The sequence below is a fragment of the Lathamus discolor genome, chromosome Z (assembly GCF_037157495.1).
Source record: "Lathamus discolor isolate bLatDis1 chromosome Z, bLatDis1.hap1, whole genome shotgun sequence".
In the NCBI taxonomy this organism is placed as follows: Eukaryota; Metazoa; Chordata; class Aves; order Psittaciformes; family Psittacidae; genus Lathamus; species Lathamus discolor.
In genome coordinates, this window is record NC_088909.1 from 11,634,973 (window position 1) to 11,655,164 (window position 20,192).

At 37.8% G+C, this 20,192-nt stretch overlaps 1 protein-coding gene across 1 annotated transcript; it reads left to right on the forward strand.

Moving 5' to 3' along the window:
* Nucleotides 1–583: 583 nt before the first annotated feature.
* On the forward strand, nt 584–17,676 carry UBA2 (ubiquitin like modifier activating enzyme 2). The gene is made up of 17 exons (XM_065662197.1): nt 584–837; nt 4,499–4,582; nt 4,825–4,895; nt 6,005–6,069; nt 6,533–6,633; nt 6,800–6,921; nt 7,568–7,635; nt 9,861–9,982; nt 10,791–10,890; nt 11,426–11,586; nt 12,457–12,550; nt 12,650–12,762; nt 13,221–13,376; nt 13,952–14,048; nt 14,668–14,773; nt 15,577–15,713; nt 16,580–17,676. Exons 1-17 carry the CDS (start codon nt 682–684, stop codon nt 16,759–16,761), a joined length of 1,935 nt encoding a protein of 644 aa, XP_065518269.1. The 5' UTR covers nt 584–681; the 3' UTR covers nt 16,762–17,676.
* The last annotated feature ends 2,516 nt before the right edge of the window (nt 17,677–20,192 follow it).

The window sequence follows — 20,192 nt, forward strand, 5'->3', positions numbered from 1 at the left end:
CTGCCTTGTTACCGCAGCCTGGTCCTTGCGGGCTCATCACACTGCTTTAGTTCAAAACAGTCTGCGCCTTCCGTGGAGTTCCCTGTTAGTGTAGGCTGAACTGCAGTGTTGACTTAACAGAGGAGTGATTTGAGTGTCTTTAAGTGTGAGTTTAAAAAGGGGAGGGGCGGGAGCTAACATGTTGGAACGTCTTTGGAAGACTGCTCTTTGAAGGAAGGATGCTCACCGTGTGGAGTTACAGGGGGCGAGTCAGTCAGGCTGGGCTGGCAGCCGCACATCTCGCGTTCGGCCCGGAGTGCTGCCCCGCTCCCCAGGGTGCCCTCCTGCTCTGTTTCCCGGCCACGGCCGGTAGCCCGGGTGCCCGCGGTTCAATCCCTGGCTTCCCTGGAAGTCGGCCACGCCAGGCAGTCTCCAGCCGAAGCAGGGCCGAGCGATAGCGGCGGGAGCAGGACTCGAACCGGCGGCACACTCCTCCCCGCCCGAGCTCCGGGCCCGCCGCAGCCTTCCGGGGCGGTGCGCGGGAGAGAGCCGCGGCCCTCCTGTCTGGCAGGGGGCGCTGCGGACGAGGCTGGCGGCCGCCGCTCTGGTCTCGCCCGGGCTCGCTGTCCGGAGTGCGGCCCGGCTGGGGAGAGTCGCGCGCGTTGCCCCGCTGCCCGGCGCCGCCGTTGTTAGCCCGCGGTCATGTCGGTGCCGGTGCCCATGTCGGTGTCGGGCCCCTTGCGCAGCGAGCTGGCGGAGGCCGTGGCCCAGGCGCGGCTCCTGGTGGTGGGAGCAGGCGGCATCGGCTGCGAGCTCCTCAAGGACCTGGTGCTCACCGGCTTCAGCAACATCGACGTGGTGCGGGCCGGGGCCGGGTCGGGGGCCGGGGTGGGTGAGGGCCCGGCGGCGAGGCCGGGGGTTCGGGGAGTGGGGCGGAGGCCGGGGCGGGGGGGGGCGGCTGTGGCTGCGCGGCCGCTCCCGCCAGCCGCATTGTCTGCGTGCTTTCAAACTGCTCCTGGCCCGCCAAAGCGGCCGGGCGAGGCGAGGACAGGCCCCGCCACAAAGGGGCCGCGGCCTGCGGGCGCCATCCGCGTCCCCGCCTCAGAGCGGTCGGCCCGAGCTCTGCCTGGGCTGCCCGGTGGAGCGGGCGCTGCTTCCCCGCGGCGGCCCGGCCGCCGTCCTGGGTCCCGGCGCCGCTCTGCGGAGGAGCGGTTGCGCCGCTCTGGGAGCCCGCAGATGAAATGTCCCAGGAGACGGCAGTGTGCCATGTTAGCTGCCCCACGAGTGATCTTCAGAGATCCTAATGCCGCCTTCGCTGACGCTGTTAGTAATGGCCCAGGGATGGAAAGCTAAATTCGTGGGAGTTGAACTGTGTTTTCGTTTACCGAGCTGTAAAGCTGTCAGTTTTAGGAGAGCCACGACAGCTTCCCGCGGTCCGTGCTTTCAGTTTTGCTTCCTGATACTGATCTCTTAAGTGTGTATAGGAAGGGCAAAATTGAGAGGTGGTAGAGAAGAAAGGGTGGGAGAGAAATACTGTTAGCAAAAGTCTGATTACCCATCTTCCAGACCTTTATTAGTAATGTCTTGTTTTATGAAAAGTATATGGTTTTAAGAACTCACGGGAGTACAAAGCCAGGTGGAGCACAGGGCTGTTGCCTTGAATACATTTGCTCATGTTTGTGCCTGGCCAGGAGTCACATCTGAGAGTTTTGCATGACAAGTTGTCAGAAGTTTTTACAGTCAGACTTGTTGAGCAAAGCACGCAGAAACAGCTTTTGTCTAAAACTGTGTCTGCTTGTAGAAGTGTGCAGCTACTGATTTGCTTTGTTCAGAAAACTAAGGCCTTTCTACTGCAATATTTTAGAACTTGTAGGTTATGCTTAAGTGTAACTCCAGGTTGTCCCTTTTGATTTCAGTCTGCGCTGACAGCCCATCTGATTTTAGTTTTGTACTGGTGAAATAAACGTGTGCAAAAAATTGGAATCCTGTGTTTTCTGGACAGGTCTTTTCCCCCTCTTTACTTTTTCCTACCTTGCTATGTCATTTGTGTACTCGTGCAGTCCATTCTAATAGAAGGAGTGCAATATCTACTGATTTCCCAGTTAGTCGTTAGGTATAAATTTCATTGAAGTACGCTTATTTTTTCACTTACTATAGTTTGATTTTTTTTGTATTGTTTTTCAAGGCAAGTTGGACTGCATTAACTTAAATACATGTTGGATCAGGGCCGTCTTAATTTAAAAATATCATTGGCAATGTTCTATTCAAGACAGTAATGTCTTAATAACGTATGGAGTGGGTGGGCAGAAGACGAGGTGAGAGCAAAAAGAGAATTGGTATGCAGAGATGAAATGTGCTATTGGGAGAATATATTGTTTTTATCAACATTTATGGTATTGTTGAGGCTTTTCATTGGTTGTTAAATACTAACAAGCATGGACATCTGAAAAAGCTTTATATTTTATAAGTTGTGAATTAAAAAAATATTAATACTATTTAAAAAAATCTAGTAGTTTTGAATACCTGACAACTTGCAAATATGTGATTTCATGAAGTATACTTTATGGAAGGCAGTGCCTTTGTCCTCATGAAGAACAAAATCAAATTACTCAAAATCCAGGTCTGAACATGAATATATATATTCTTAGGAAGCTCTGAGGCCTTTCCTTCTGACTTAAAAAAATTGGAATAATGTAAAAGCTGTTTTAATAAGAGAACTGTTATATTCTGATTATTCTGAGCTAGATTGAAGCTTCTCTTGAGGCCTAAAGGTCTCAAGTATTCTCTTCAGAGAAAAACTTTCTTTGCTTCTGTTGGTCTTGGTAGTGCTGTTCTCAGGTGTGGCTTACATCATTTGTTATCATCTCCAGTTAAACTCCTGAATGCTTTCTGGGTAGTGGAAGTTTTAGCAATGATGCACTTGATCATTCTCACTTGAGGTTCTTGGGCTTTCTGGCTTTGGACTAAGCAAGCTTTTTGAGTTTGTCGCAGTGAAAGGAAAGGAGGTAGAAATGTGTTTTCACGCAAATACCATTTTCATTTAAAGATGCAAGACCATGGGTAGTTACTAGGATCCTATAAAAATTAAAGAGTCTTTATAATACAATACTTCCCTAAAGCATTGTGTACTTTCTGTTTGCTCTATAAGCACATATTTAGTTTTTAAATAAAATTCTTTACTATTACAGTACTTAGTATATTAAAACTTAGATTTAAAAATATTCTCTTCAGAAAACAGGCAGTTTAATTTTGGAGCATGAATCTCGCATGCAAAGGGTCTTCAATGAGAAGTGCATGGCATACTTTTTCATTATTCAAGTTTGTTTAATAAAATTAGAAGTGTATGACAACACCCTCCGTAGATCACGTTTCAACTCCACGCTGCACGCTCTGTCTGATAGTACTCTCCATATAGCTGGAAGCATTACTGTGTCGATTATGTCAACATTGTGTATGGGAGTTGGGGAGAAATAGCTCTGAGGCTCCGAAAAATTGTCTCCCATCCTAGTTAAAAATGTTAGGGACGGGAGAGGACTTCTTAAAGGATGGTGGATCAGAGCAACTGTTTAATTAAAGCAAAAGTAGTGGCATCAAAGGTAGGAATAAATCTCAAATTCGTAATTAAATCTTAATTCTCGTGGTGGGAGGTAAACACATTTGAAATTATGATGCTCATGTGCATGTATTAATAAGTAGAATCATGGCCGTTAGGGGGTCTACAGTCATGGCATCCTTTGAGGTTGCACTTCGCAGGTGTTCTGTGGTACATGTTCTTACACATCTTGATTGTATAATTGGATTTTGGTTTGGATTTTTTTTGCAAACAAACTTAATAATTTTTTAATACATGCTTAAGCAGTCAGCCCTGATGACAACCAGTAAAGCCTTTTGCTCTGCAGTGTATGTACTAGAACACAGTGCAGCCCTCAGTGAACTGATTCAGTTGCTGAAAGCCATGTTCAGATGTAAAGTAGAAGTACTAATTAGTTTGCTGAATAGCCTTTCTTTGACCTTGGGGAAGTGTGGAACAGAGCCAGTGGTAAGGGTGGTTAGTCCCAGGTTGAGTCTTACTGGACTTTCCTAGACTGATGTCTGCACTGTCCCTTCTGAGTCTGTACACTGCTCCTTATGAATTCTCGCTAACATCTTTATCCTGCAGTAAACAGTAGAAGGTCAGTAACTGATTGTCCTAACTACTATGCATACCTATCTCAAAATTCACATGTGGTTTTAGTAAGGACTCTTTATTCAGAAAGTTCATTGTGTGTAACCCTTAATTTTTGACATATGGCTCCATTGTTAGTAATTATTTAAAATGACTGGATTCATGAAGATGATTAGGTGATCACTCGTGCCTCCACAGTTGTTATAGTGCAGATGTAACCCTCGAATGCAGGTCTGAAAAGGAGTTTGTAAAGTTTATGTATTTTGGTCAATCTCATTTGCTTCAAACTCTGTTAATGATTATGTTCCTTTTGTTTCTGTAAAAGTGAAATGGCTGTCTCTTGTGTGTTTATAGATTGATTTGGATACTATTGATGTCAGCAATCTCAACAGGCAGTTTTTGTTTCAAAAGAAACACGTTGGAAGATCAAAATCACAGGTGAGGAAAAAGTCAAAGATCACATTTTACTGTCCACAAAATAATACTGAGTGTTGGAAACATGTTTTGTTTTGATTGTGAAAGGGAAGTGTTGGTTGTTTGGTCTTGACTATCCACAGGATTTCATTGTAAAAGTATTTAAATCTCTTAAGGTAGTCAACTTGATACTCAACTGGTGTTAAGTCTATCTTTAGAAGGAAGGAAGAAATAATAAGTGTTTTTTTGTTTGTGCTTATTTCTAGGTTGCCAAGGAAAGCGTGTTACAGTTTTATCCAGAGGCTAATATTATAGCTTACCATGATAGCATCATGAAGTAGGTTTGGTTTTATGCTCTAATTACATGTTTTAGTGTACAAGTACTGTGCTATTTAAGTGCTATGATGGGGTGCTTTAAGATATTTTACACAGCTACCAGAGTAAGAAGAAAAAGCTGTGAGACTACCACAAACCTGAGTGGGAGTGTGGATTTTGAATGAGTTTTGAGTAGTTCTGGTACTACGCTGTAGTCATTTGCTTATAACTATTTCTCACTTTATTAGCAACATTTAGTATATAAATTTCCACACTGTAAGGCGATGTTTTGAGCCATTATTAGGTTAAAATAAATGTGAATGTTGAGTCTGCAATGAAAAAAAAGAAGTCCTTTGTCTTATGTAACTATTATGTGTGTCCAAAACTGTTAAAATTTAGTCTTTATGATCCATAACCAGTGAGTAGAGTACAGGACTATGTAGATTTTCATTAGCTGTTTCCTATGTTTTAATTTGTATTTGTTTGGTTTCTTAAAAATCGATACTTTGACATGTTAAGGTTTGAACTCTGATGTTGTTATTAGCCACTGAAACGCTCACTCATTGCATCCTTCTGAAACTGTAAAACCATTAATCCTGTTTCCTCTTTATTCTCTCATCACATTCTTCTTTAAATCAGAAAAATGCAATGTAAAGGTACTAAAGCATCAAGATTTTAAAATCCTGTCTCTTGGATCCTAAAAGTATGGAGGTACAATCAAAACCAATTGAGCTATCACAGTGTAATGACTTATCAACAGTCTGATGAAATGGTAATTACAGTGTGCATATTTTAGCCTCAGCTGGTGGTTTTTAAGGTCAGTTACCACAGCTCAGCCAATTTACTTATGTTACTCTCAGAACAGTATAATCGTTTCTTCATTGACTGTCTGTTTCATTGGTCAAATTAGCACTAATTGCAATAGCTTCCTTCCAGTAGCATAAAATCCATTATTTCATCCAGTTTTAAAATGGGCAGAAGGCAAATGAGACAGTTAAAGGCTAGCAGTAAACTCATGATATGTGCAATTTATCACATCAGTCTGCCCTTTGCATGTGTATAGTTTCTGTTGTGTCATAATAACCAACAACTTTGATATACCATTCTGAATATTGTTTTTCTTTTCTGTAGCCCTGACTATAACGTAGAGTTCTTCCGCCAGTTTACGTTGGTTATGAATGCTCTGGATAACAGAGGTGAAGTTTCACTATTATTTTTATTGGAGATGAAAATAACTGTTGTTCGTATGAATAATCATACAAACAGAACTTTAATGTGTTTTAGTATTTCTGGAATGTCAGTTAAATAATAAGTATCCTCTTAACCTCTCTGTAGTTTCACTAATACTTGTGTGCTTTACTAGAAACTTGAAGGGGTAGTTAGTGCTTTAACAGGTGTTTAGACAGTAAACGTAAACTGCTGTTGCTACTGCTTTATGGGAACTGATGTGTGTACATGTGTAACTATTCAGTTGAGTTTGCTATATTTAATACTGTTGATGTATTTTGTGTTAATTGAAAAATAACTGTCAAAAAGGTGTAGTAGTGCTTTATGATGAAATAAGGCACTTAAGGGTAAATGTTTGCATAGGAGGCTGGTTTGAATTTGGAGAAGTAAAACTTTTTTTTCTGTTTTTCTTTAAAATCTCTTGGTTTGCAGCTGCCCGTAATCATGTGAACAGGATGTGTCTGGCTGCTGATGTTCCTCTTATAGAGAGTGGAACAGCAGGCTACCTTGGACAAGTAACAGTTATTAAAAAGGTTAGTTTGTATGTTATTACTCTTGTCGCTTTAAGTTTAAATCATTTGCTATTTTAAACAACAGGGCATTGGGTGTTTCGAGATACAGTTACAGTTCAGCTGGTAATAGCATATGCTATCAAGTAGCCTTCACAGTGTGACATGTAAATATTCTGCTTTTCAACAGGGAGTGACAGAATGTTATGAATGTCATCCCAAACCAACTCAGAAGACCTTTCCAGGCTGCACAATCCGAAATACACCATCAGAACCTATCCACTGCATTGTGTGGGCTAAGTATTTGTTCAAGTAAGTGATTTATTTAAAAAGAAAACAGGTACTGTGGTTCACTCTTCTGGTTGCTGAACCTACAGAGAAATAAAGTGAACATGCTCTTTTTGGTTTGTTTTGTGATCAAATGAATATGGATTATAGGGAAAACCTCCAGTTCTTTGGCCTGGATTTTAGGGTGCAGTTTGGGGCTTTTTTAATTTTAATATAAAGATGAAAGGTTGGCTAGTACTTAGACCTTGCTTTAATACCACAGAAAATCTGGCAGTTTGGCACAGTATTGTTTACTTTGTTCTTCGCCTGTGTGTGAAGTTAACACGTTATTCAGTTTAATGCATGTATTAACAGATGTAAAGTTTGCTGGGATCTTGGAGGGTTATAGGCAATGCATTCAGTACTGCAGTATAAGTACAGTGCTAGGTGAACTGTTGAGTGAGTAGTACAGAACTGGTTTGCTAAATTAGTTTTTGTATTGGACGTTTTGTGTTGCCAGTGTTAAAACCATGCGTGATGAATCCCAGCAATTTAAAAAGCAATGTGTGAAATGGTGCTCTGATAGCAAGAATTATGAAGTTGTTATGTATATCTTTTAGCAAATATTTCAGTCTTTTACAAGATATGATAAAATTCTAGTGTGGTGTTATTGTTCTTAATTATTATATAGCCAGTTGTTTGGAGAAGAAGATGCTGATCAAGAAGTCTCTCCTGACAGAGCTGATCCTGAAGCTGCCTGTGAGTGTGAAATAAGCCAGTAGCTTACCCTGTTATCAAACGGTTCTTGCTTCTGTACGTCTCTTAAAGTTAAAGAGTTCAGCTACATTTTCTTTTAAGATGATTCCATTTATTGCGCCCTTGAGCAGTAAGAGTTTGGGATGTGTTGACACTAGTTTCCCTAACAGATCTTCATGTACATGGTGCATAATCTGGTTCCCTCCTACTGTCGCTTATATTTGAAACAATTTCCATCTTTTTAGTTAACTTGATCCATAGTGCATAGCATTGCAAAGTAACAACAGCTTAATAGTTTCACCTGTCAGAAGTGTGGCCCTTGTGGGCAGCCTAAAACGTTATTAAATGATTACTTCAGCTGTCGTGAAGGCTTTTTAATACAGTGTAAGATGCGTCACTGGCATTCACAAAATTTTCTCAGTGTGTGTAGAACAGCTGTGAGGAACACAATCAATACGCTAATCATAAAGCTCCAGTTAACACGTCCCAAGTGTTAAGATATGGTTTAGATGAATGGGCTTGTATCTGTTGGGAGACTGCTATTCCCTCTTGTCCTGGGTTCAGCAGTAGCAGTCATTTTCACCTTAGTAGCTGGTGCAGTGCTGTGTTTTTGACTTTAAGCCTGCGAACAACGCTGATAACACCAATGGTTTTAGTTGTTGCTAAGTAATGTTTACTTAGCTTGCCTTTTGACCTGAGAACTGAGTGGTGTTTGTAGTCACTCTATATTTTCAATTCCTAGCTGAGGGGTTGCAAGGAAATACCAGGATTGTATGTGAACTCTTCTAGGCAGAAACACTTCTGTGTTAATCTGTATAGGAAATATGCCCATTTTGAATGATGTTTTTTGTAGCTATTCAGTATTCTTCTATAAAGACAATAACTGTAGTTACTGTGCAGGTGCATAAGCATTATCATTTCTTCTTTTGGATCCTTTGATAGATGAACGGATTTGGGAGAGGAAGCTTAGGGAGAATTCTCTGAACATCAGATAATGATCACCCGACAGATTGTTCCTACAGGATGTGTAGAATGAAATAGCTGAGCCTTTAAGACAGTGGTATATAGAGTTACTCAAAACAGTGGATTCTGGAATACTTGGAAGGTAGCAGGCACAATGCCACTTACTTAAGCAAAGATATCAGGGCAATTATAGGAGGTCCTCAGCCTGTAGCTGAGCTGTAGTGGGCAAACTGTCCATAGCAGTAGTACTATTTAGAATCAGTGGACCTACATGGTGTATCAGGGGAGAGCCAGTGCAACCTTTGCAAAGGGAATTCATGCCTCGCATGGCTCTGCAGGTCTTTTAAAGGAATCGGGAAGCCTGTGGACAAACATACCTGGTTTACACTCTTCTGAATCTGCAGGGGGCACTCAGAAGCTTTTTGTGAGGAACCTGAAGGAGCTCAGCAGCCACGGGGATAAAAAAGGATGGAGATCCTAAAGTGGCTAAACTACTTAAGTGATAGAGATAAGTGGTGATTAGAGGAGAGTCTCAGATTGGGGATGGGACCAGTGTTGTTCAGCATACAGGATTAGGAAAGTCACTTAGGATAATAAAGATGAGAACTGACTGCAAAAAGTAGTGGAATGCTGCACAATGACTGGGCAATGTGACATTAGGTAGATTTGGTGCAGATAAATATAACGTGATGCAAGTAATGCATTGGTGAAAAGAGGAAACATGCACAAGTTTACATATAAAGGATAGTCTCTGATTTTTCTTATTCAGTCAAGATGTTAATAGATAGTTTTATGAAAACACCAACCTGCTGTTTATTAGGAATCACGATAGCAATTGCTGGATGTGACTGCGAAAGAAACACAAAATGAATAGCATCTGTGTGCATGTAATATTTTTGTATAGAAATAACCAGAGCTAAGATAAGATGGGTGTTTTTGTGTTGAAGTTCTAACCAAACTAAGACTGGAGACTACTAAAGGAGAATCATTGGACATACCTGAAATCATAACATTATATGGAGAGTATCAGGGAACAATTGTTCACTCTTTCTGCCAGTAAAGGGAAGAGGTGACAATAAGTTAAATTAGTGAGCTGCAGTTGCAGAAGCAAACAGGAGTAGTTGCACTGTGTCTAATTCAGTTTTTTTTCAGCACAGTAAAGCCATTTTATGGTCTGCGTAATTTTGGTTACTGACTCCAGGGGAAATGTTTGGATGGGAACTTTCCTGGTTTTAATTGAAATACTGGTTCATATTTATTAATAGGGGAGCCAGCAGAAGCAGAAGCCAGAGCACGAGCTTCCAATGAAGATGGTGAGATTAAACGTGTTTCAACTAAGGAGTGGGCTAAATCAACCGGATATGATCCAGTTAAACTTTTTACTAAGGTATCTTCTTTACCCCTGTAAATTTCTTTATTTGAAGTGCATGACGTGCTGTAAAGTTGTCAAACCCCAGTTTGGACACTTAATGCTAGCTATTTATTATGCAATTATGCTACAACTTCCACCAATTTTGCTGTAATATTGGTCTTTTACACTTGTTTGTTTTATGACATTCCATCTGTTGTACAGATGGCTTCAGCAGCTTGTCGGTACTGTACAGAAACGCTTCATTCACATTCCTTTTAATACGAAAAGGTAAACCTGAATTCTGTAGGAATTTCACTGGGTATAATCACAAACAATCTGAGGAGCTAAAATCTGTCAGTCATCTGTGTATAATCAGGCTCCGGCATGAGAAAATACAAACTGGTTTAAGAGTTTTCCTTCCAAATCGTTGCTGAAAGTGGATAAATAGAGGAAATTTGTATAGAATGTAATGTTGATAGGTAGTAATAACTTTACTTTGGAAACACATTGGCATGTAGGTAAGAATATGTTGGGGAGCTACAAATAGCTGTAGTGTTGGCTTCAGCCGGCAAATGCACCCACTGCATGTTTGGATTATTGTTTCTTGATTTTTACTTTATTCCTTCTCAGATTAATCAGAGCTATATCTACTTTATGTAATGAGTTTTAGAGGATGGGGAATATGAAATTTTTCAAATCTGTTTTTATTTATGTGGTTGAAAATACTGTCAAGGACAAAAGCAAGATCTCATAAATATCATGCTGATTTTTCAATTTTGTGGCAGATATAAAAATAAAGTATGCCCTTTTTTACCTTTCATTTTAATGTTTTAATGTGTCCTAGCTTTTCAAAGATGACATTAGGTACCTGCTGACAATGGATAAGCTGTGGAGGAAAAGAAAACCTCCAGTGCCACTGGACTGGGCTGAGGTACAAAGTCAAGGTAATTATCCCTCCTCCCACTGTTTATTTGTAAGCCATACTTGCTGTTTATTAAGGCATCTCTGTGATACTTAATTTTCTCACTGCCACAGTTGAGTACTAAAAAGCAAACATCTTAATTCTTTGCAATTCCTGAAGATCTAAAAATTTTCTCTATATAGAAAACATTTTCTTTCTAAAGCTGTTTTGCAGTTGTTATTTTAGATACTTGGTATTGGCTGTACAAAATTCACATTTCACAAAATTACGTATCAGCTTATTCTAGGAGCACTGATATATTTATCTCTGAAAGCTGAATTTTGCTGAAAATTTACATTTGCTGTAATTTGTTCATGTGTAGGCAATTGATACAAATGTAGTTGCAGTTTTAAATGCAGATTTCCTGTAAAATGTTTTGGCTGCTATAGTTTAGGGATATTCTTCAATTTAGAAAAGACATACTTTTGCTGAAATTTGAAAATTCTTAGCTCTTTGAGAGAACTTCTGTGAGATTTTTAAGTCTTCCTGATCTTAATTTTTTTTTCCTTTTCCCGAAGAGAAAAACACATCTGATCTACAAAATGAGTCTTCTGCAGTCTTGAAGGATCAGCAGGTTCTCGATGTCAAGAGCTATGCACACTTATTTTCAAAGAGTGTTGAAACACTGAGACTTCACCTGGCCGAGAAGGGTGATGGAGCAGAGCTTATATGGGATAAAGTTAGTCTGCCAAATACATAAGAACTAGTTATAGTCTACATATGTAGTATAAATATTAATTATACTCAGTTTCATTCCAAAATAGTACTCTGGTACTAGTTAGAGCAATGTCTGGCACCTCACTGAAACTGCTTTGCATATGTAAACAAATACAAACTTTAAACACTGTATTTTGTAACTTGCTGAGTATAAGGATTAACTGTGATGTAAAATAATTCACCAACTTCAGAAAGCACAAAGTCGGAAGTACTTGTCATATTTTGATTTTGAAAATATTTCAATAATGCAACTTCACTTTTTGCTTTTTAGCTTTCTCTAAAACATGCTCATAAACAGTGAGTTGTAGTTAGAGTTCTACTGAGTTGTACCTTCTAATTAGCTCTGATGATAGGTATGTGATATGAGTTTCACTGAAGAAGAATTTTCTCTCTTAGCACCACAGTGTAATCCTCGTGCAGTCATTGTCATTTAGCATAAGAAAAAAAAGTAGTCCATAAATACAGGAGGGACAAAATAATAATATTACAACAGACAGTAGAATTACTTCTTTCTGAAACACCCATTTTTGAAACTGAGCATAAAACATTGCAAGATTTAGGATTTGGGTTTTTTTTTTTAACATGCAAGGTATTTTGTTGGTACTAATATACCACTGAAATAGTAAGTACAATTGTTAAACTTGTATTTCAAGTATTACTGCTCTGACTAAACATGGCATCTGAAGCGGAAGTATATTGTCTTTGGAATGGAATACTGCACAGACTTTTTTTTAAACTTCCTATTTTTAAGGTTTTAGGAAATGCATGTTGCAAGCTTTTTCCAGTGACTAACTTGATTTTTAAATACTTAATATATTAATGTCTTGTCAAGGATGATCCTTCTGCGCTGGATTTTGTCACTTCTGCTGCGAACCTCAGGATGCATGTTTTCAGTATGAGTATGAAGAGCAGATTTGATATCAAGTGTAAGGATAAAATACAACACTGTTTTATTTAAATAATAATTTAAACTTTTCATTTTCATTTACTGTTAAAAATCTTGCATACTCTTGCTTATTTTGCAGCAATGGCAGGAAATATTATCCCAGCTATAGCTACTACTAATGCAGTAATAGCTGGTCTCATAGTGCTGGAGGGTTTGAAGATTTTATCAGGAAAAATAGATCAGTGTAGAACGGTAAGTGGGAACAAGATACTTTCTTGTTATTTATTATTTGTTTAGAAGTCATAATTAACCTGCTTTGACTATTCTGTAGTTTTACTGTCTCTCAGTTGTTGCTTCTGTAGATTCTGAATGTGCTGGGAACTTTCAATCATAATGAAACAAAGAAGTAGAAGTCTTAAGGAACATTAAATTCCTCTGGGTTAATAAAAATCAGTTGCTGAATAGGACAGAGAGCCAGACATCATTTGAAATATTGTTGTTTCATCATAATTTGGCAGCAGCTGGTCAGTCAGCACAGGTGTTACTGTGGACTGGCTGTAATACATACTTTTTCCTGTTCAGCAGGCATGTCAAGAAGAATTAGGGAACAGAACAGCCTGTGAAACTAAACGAACAAATCTGTAGGAAAACAAGTTTTATGACTGCTGTTACTTACAGAATAACTTGTTTTGTTCTTTTCTGTCCTCAAGATTTTTCTGAACAAGCAGCCAAATCCCAGAAAGAAGCTATTGGTTCCTTGTGCTTTGGATCCTCCAAATCCTAACTGTTACGTATGTGCAAGTAAGCCAGAAGTGACTGTGAAACTCAACGTACACAAAGTTACTGTGTTAACGCTCCAGGATAAGGTAAATCTTGAGTATTAGCTACGACTTGTGTTATTCTAATATTGCAAATTATTAAAGTTAGGGTTTTGCTCTGTGTATTCTGACTGAACACCAACATTTATATTTGCTTTACCTTTTGCATTTCTCTGAGCAACAACAAGACCTAGATTAGCCAGTCTGCCTCTTGCCCATGTGCACTTTTGTATCTTGTGAAAAAATTTTTGTATTTTATGATTTTTTGGTGGTTTAAAAGCCTGTTTGTATTTAACAACAAAAATTGAATTTGTATTTCAGTTGTTCAGTAGCCACACTACAGCTGTATAGTCACAGTTGATGTGTTTCTGCCATTTTATGAAGTATTCCAGATTTTTTTCCAGCCTATCTAAACCTGTAGATTTCAGACAGCAACAAATCTCATTCTTTAGTTAATGGAAATTAAAAAAAAAAAAAGGTAAAAAAAAAAAAATATAGGCATTATAGTTTTTCAGCAGATGTCCGACAATGAACCAGGATAAGAAATCAACATAATTCAAGGTTCTTTTTTGTAAGTGTTTTTAAGTCCAATCTTAATTAAATAATCATCTACATCTTTTCAGATAGTGAAAGAAAAATTTGCCATGGTAGCACCAGATGTACAAATAGATGATGGAAAAGGAACTATTCTTATCTCTTCAGAAGAAGGAGAAACAGAAGGTATGCATACTGAAGCTTTTTATGTAAGAGTAGATACAAACTAGGAAGAAACCAAGATACACAGAACAGAAGTATAGCAAATGTTCTAGGGTTCATCCTATAGGCTAATATTTGAAGAGAGCTGGATTGCAAGTATTTAAGTGCCTCAAAAAAAGCTACTGGTATCATCTACAAGCTTGCATGTCCAGCTCAGTTTTCCTGTTTAAAGTACTTTTCACCTGAAGTGTCAGGATTCCTTTCAAGAGTAGGTATTCAGCTATGAAAGCGCACCAGTCATTTTCCTCTCTGCACAAGGCTGCTTCATTTTCTTGTTCTTAGATTGAGGTCATTTTAATGATGCTTGAAAGCGCTGTTGTCATACAAATACTCTCTCCAAAATGTTTCTAAATGTAGTAATAGTGAAGTGCTTGAACATGATGCATGAGGGGTAAATATGTCAAACATAAGCAGTTTTAGCTCATGATGGCTAGCTTTAAGTATAGCTAATAAATGTTAATCTTACTTTTTTACATAGAAGTTCTGGAGTACTCATTTCATCATACTTAAGTGTAATGGATCTTTACATAAATAACTGTATACACTACTACTGTACATACTTCAGGTTTTCACTTTTTTGTAGCGAATAACCACAGGAAGTTATCAGACTTTGGAATTCGAAACGGCACTCGACTACAAGCAGATGATTTCCTCCAGGACTATACACTGTTAATCAATGTGCTTCATAGGTAAGGATTCTGAAATAATTATTTTTGTATATAGAACAGTTCCACAGGGAATTTCCAACTCAGAATTTTACGTTAATGAATAAAGCTCAAAGATTAAGTCATAGGCAGAAAATAAAGAGGTAAAAGAGGAATTGTTATTTTTTAATGACTTCATAAAGCTCAGGGTGTTTGGGTTTTTGTTGTGGATTTTTTTGTTTTGGGGGGTGGGGTGTTGGTTTTCTTGGTTGTTCAGGGGTTTTTTCCAAGAGTAATTGGAAAATTGTTTATTTGAAGAATTTGTCATTGCACAGCATAAAATACAGTGCAGAAAACAAATTGACTTTTGAGGCAGCCAGCAAATGAGAAACTGCCATTAAAATCTTTTAAGAGGCAGAAAGCCACCCAGGCTGCTGAGGTAGTAAATCCTGTGTTTGACTACCTGTGTTCAGATACAGCAACGCAAATAGAAGTCACTTTGAAATAATTGGTGTGTGTGTTTAACCCTGGACAAGTAACATACATTTTTGTACAGTAATTTAACACACTGCACTTTGAGTGAGAACACGAATGTGACATTGAGGAAGAAAGGTAAGCTCAGGTAATGCTTTTAAGTCATGGCAGTGGGTGGAACAGTGTTTATGAATAGCTAAAGCATAAATTCTAGACAAGGACTAAACAGATTTTCCTCTTTTTTAATGTGTTTTTCTTGTTTTGTCACAGTTGCAGGGTACTCTTAACACTGTAATGACATACATTCTTTGTTAAAAAGACAGGATTTTTTTATTTTCACCTAGCTGTTTAAAAGCATATGTATTCTTCTACAGTGAAGACCTAGAAAAAGATGTAGAATTCGAAGTTGTTGGTGATACCCCTGAAAAGGTTGGCCCTAAACCATCAGAACCAACATCCAAGAACATTACCAATGGGAGTGATGATGGAGCACAGCCCTCAACATCAACAGGTAAGTAACAGTAATAAATATGAAATTAAAAAAAGTCTTTCGGTAGAGCAGTCCAGTTAAAATGGTTGTCTTCAGTTTTATGACTTTGCCAACAGGAAATAAGAGGCATTTAAATTGCCTTAGTGTATAAATATATTATTAAATAGAAAAATTCACATTTACAATTGCTAAAAAAATGCACATTTAAGATTGTTACAAAGGTTTACAGTACATACAACCTGAAATTATATTATATTTAACTTGCAAGGGTTTAGTGGGGTGTCATCTTAAATGCATCATTTTGCACAGTGTTTTAAATTAAGTTAGACCCATTCTATCTGATGGTCATGCTATTGCTTGGCAAAAAAGTATCAACTAAATTTATCACTTTCTCCTAGCAGATTAAAAATTACTTTGTGGATGTCTTTGATCATGTTTTATTTTGTTAATTTAAAAAGATGTCTTTATTACCTGCTTCCAAAATAATTCTTTTTCACCAACAAGCAAAGCATGTCAAGAGAATAATATTTCCTATTCAGGAAGAAGTACCATCGCCTTCCTAATGTAGAGGATATGAACATACTAAAAGTAGGTTAAGTTAAATCAGTATCAGATGCTTCAGCACTGAAGGCTCATGTTCTGGAAACATCATAGTGTTCTATAGGGGTAGCGTAAGAATCTGAATACTCGTGACATATATGTTAGATATCTCTTACTTCTGTTTTACACTTTTCAAAATACTCTTGCAGTTAAATGACAAAGAAAGAATAATAAAGAATGCTCCAAGCTGTATTTGTTGTATTAGGGACATTTTTATGTATGAAATTTGGGTTGAGAGTAGGCTGTCCTTACAGTATCCATCTGAATTAAAAACATATATTTTGCAGCTCCAGATCAAGATGATGTATTGATTGTTGATTCTGAAGATGAAGGTACTTCAGGCAATGTTGATGATGATATGGAAAACAAAACCCGCAAGAGAAAACTAGAAGATAAAGAGTGTGTCAGTACAAAGAGAGTGCGTACTGAGCAGATAGAAGAGCAAGATGAAATTATAGCATTAGACTGAACATGCAAATGCCCCTTGACAAAATGATTCAGATAATGTAATACAGTAACAGCATATTATGTTGGGATGTGAAAGATGCACAGAACTAGACTAATTTTCAGGCCTTTGTTCCAAGTGAATACCAAAACACTGACTTAAATAATTTTTATCTGTTTCTTTTAATGATAAAGGTCTGTTCTCAATAGACTCTTTCAGAAGTTTTTCTATATGAATTCCATATATTAAATGTAGTAGAAACATAGTTTATAAATACTTACAGATAATTATTTGCTTAAACAGTCATAAAAAAAGCATGTTACTATGTGTAAATACTGTTTAGGTATAATTCAATAGGACAAAAAAACCCTACCATTATTTAGTAAAGGGTAATTATCTGATGTCCAGATGTTGAGTACTTTTATTTTTTTATCTTTGTTTGTTTTTCTTGAAGAAAAACAGTTTTAGCCTAGTCCTAAACATTTTTCACACCCTGAACAAGTGAAGAAAACAAAATCAATAAAAGAGATTAGTGCCATGTTCTAACAGTGTTTTTGAACTTCAGCTGGAACTATGTACATTACTGTAAAACTGTTAATTTACTCAAGTTTTTCAGCTCGTACTGCCTGGTATGTCAATGTAAGAAGCAAATTTTTGTGTATTGTTACAGTTTCAGGTTATTTATATTTGATGTTTTGTAAACTCAGATACTACTACTATACTGTACATCTGATGGACCAAATAAATGACATCTGAAATACTTGCTATATTTGCTTGCACTTATGGGATTTTACAATGTATAGCCTTCAAAAATTACTGTATTATTTTCATTTTTCTAAACATAACCTAGTAGTACAGAATTTAAGCTTCACTTGTTTGAGGTGAAAGGGGATTTTTTTTAATAAAACTTTTGTGAATGGTTCTTTTCTTGGACAATCAGTTATTGGCCTCTTCAGTTGGAGCATTTGCACCACCACACTCACGCTTTGCCACCTCATACCTTCAGAAAGAAGAAAGCATCAGTCTGTTGTACATTACATTTTGTGCATAGGACAAAAATGCAGTGTTTAGAATCAGTATCTTAAAACCAGCTGCATTCATCTAACTATTTTGGTAGCTCTCAAAACCGTCAGTGTTGATCCTTAGAACACATTTATCAGCCTTTGCTTGTCACTGCACTAAAATTGTTTTCCAGCTTTGTGTTAGTGAACCAAAACTACTACTATTTATACATAGGTATGCTGAATTAGCCTTCCAGTGCAGAGGAACGGATTGGACAAGATTTATTCTGTTACAATTTGCAAGCTGAATTTTGAACAAGATGTTAACTGTACAGAAGCAGAATGTAAAAACTAACTTTTGAATTAGTTGCTTCTTGGACAGCATCAGTGAAGACTAAGAGGTAAAGATGTAAATTAGAGGCATTACAGAAAGGATTTTTAATGCTGTGATGAGAAGCTTTTATAGTTCCTTGCTATGAACAGCTTATGCACTAGAATTTAATATGCCTAGTTACATCTTCTAAAATTAAGGCTGACATTTTGGGTTTAAAGTTTTACTAAAGATGAAGTTACTGGTTTATTAAATTAGTTATTTAATAGCTTAGCTGTGTAATAAGATGTATGTATTGTGCCATGACAAAGCTTTATCTAAGCTGATAGCATGTGTAACGTGTCTAAGACAGTCTGATCCTACCTTACTGCCCTGCTTGTACTGGTTGATACACAGGAACTTAGCTTTCAACTATAATTCTGGTAACTGTGTTAGTTTTACTGAAGTTGAGTGTTCATGACTTGGAAGTTGAATGGTATATGACCCGAACTGAAATAACACACAACACCAACAGATTTGGGGGTGAGAAGGTGGGCGGGCTGTTCAGTCCTATTCAGTCTCGCTGGCTCTTTAAGTTACTAGTGTTAACAGCATAAGATGACAGTACCAGAATTATAAAGTATTTGGGATGCTGCTATCCAAGAAGATACTCTGTCATTTTTCAGGTCAGTAGGCAACTGTCAAGAAGGCCAGATTGCAGAAATGTTCAGAATTAATCAGACAGTGTATCTGCCTTTGATGGAGTGGTACTGCTGCAGGACACTGGTTAGGCTAAGTTTTAGAAAATCATCAAGTAATTTTAATGATGCACCATCATTTGGTATGCAGCATGAAAGGCAGTCTAGAATTTTTAACTACCCAAGCAATTACATCTTGGTATATTTGAGATGTAATTGGGTTGCTTTTGTTTGGTTAGTAAGTTAGATGGCCAAAAAATGCTCTTACATCCTTCTTGCAAAATATTTTAAAGTGAATGATTTTTAATCTCTTTTCACAGGCTGCTCCTATAGAACATATGACAGGCTGTTCATGCAGTGTCAGCTGTTCTAATCGGTTTTTAAGTTTGGCAATGCTGAATAAAAAATGCAAGCTGCTTCTGTGCTAAATGAAAAACTGCTTTTCAGAACTGGAGTATGAGTGTCTTTAATTGGCTTCTAGTCACCAACATTGTATTAATGTAGAATTTTCCACCTTAACTTTATCATGCCCTTGAGAGCAAGTTATAAATTGAAGCATTTATTATTAAGCTTTCAAGTAATTAAAAAAATACCACAAGGCAAGCCACTTTTCAACTGACAGCTTGTTCAACTGCTAATAGCAGTAATACCAATGTGGAAGGAAGTGTAGCTGGAAAATGTAAGATTGAAATGTTAAAAAGGGAGGAGAAATTCTTCCTAGCGCCTTAGCTTGGCAATTCTCATGTAGGCTCTGTCTTCACTAACAATTTTTGAGGCAGGCTCATTAAATCAGTTTAGAAATTCCTATTTGCAGTCGTACAAATTGCTCTTCTGTCACACAGCGTTCTCACGTTGTTTATATTGAAACAAGTTTCTGTAAAGCAGATGATAAGCTTTTCTGGCTGCTTTTCATAGTAACAATTCATTCTTGATGCTTGTATTTTTTTATTTATGCAGTGAATTTCAGTTGCATGTATGAAAAAGACAAAGTAAAATACTTTAGTGTAGCTGAACATAGTGTATTTTTGTATGCTAGTTCAATATTCTTTTTATGCAGTGGAGCATGGAGAGAAATATCAACCACTGTTGATATACAACAGTTAACTAGAGATTCATTAAGCTGCTCTGGCTTATGGTGAAGAAATTTGTAACAACTTCCCACAACCTTATTGTAAAAAGAAATATATTTTGTAACAGCAGAAGTGCACCCATCTGATTCTCAAAGCATTGAGAGGATCACCCTTAAGGGGCAACCGGTAACAGACAGCCCACCTCTAAAGAGCACCTTTAACCTGTGGATAATTAATGGTTGTAGTACAAACTATGTGACATTTTAATTTTACTTTATGAAACCATTTCACTGTTGAATCGTAAGGATAGGTGCATGCCTTCCTTGCCTGTTGGCTTTGACAGCTGGGAAACAGGTTGATGTGCCATTTCAAGTTC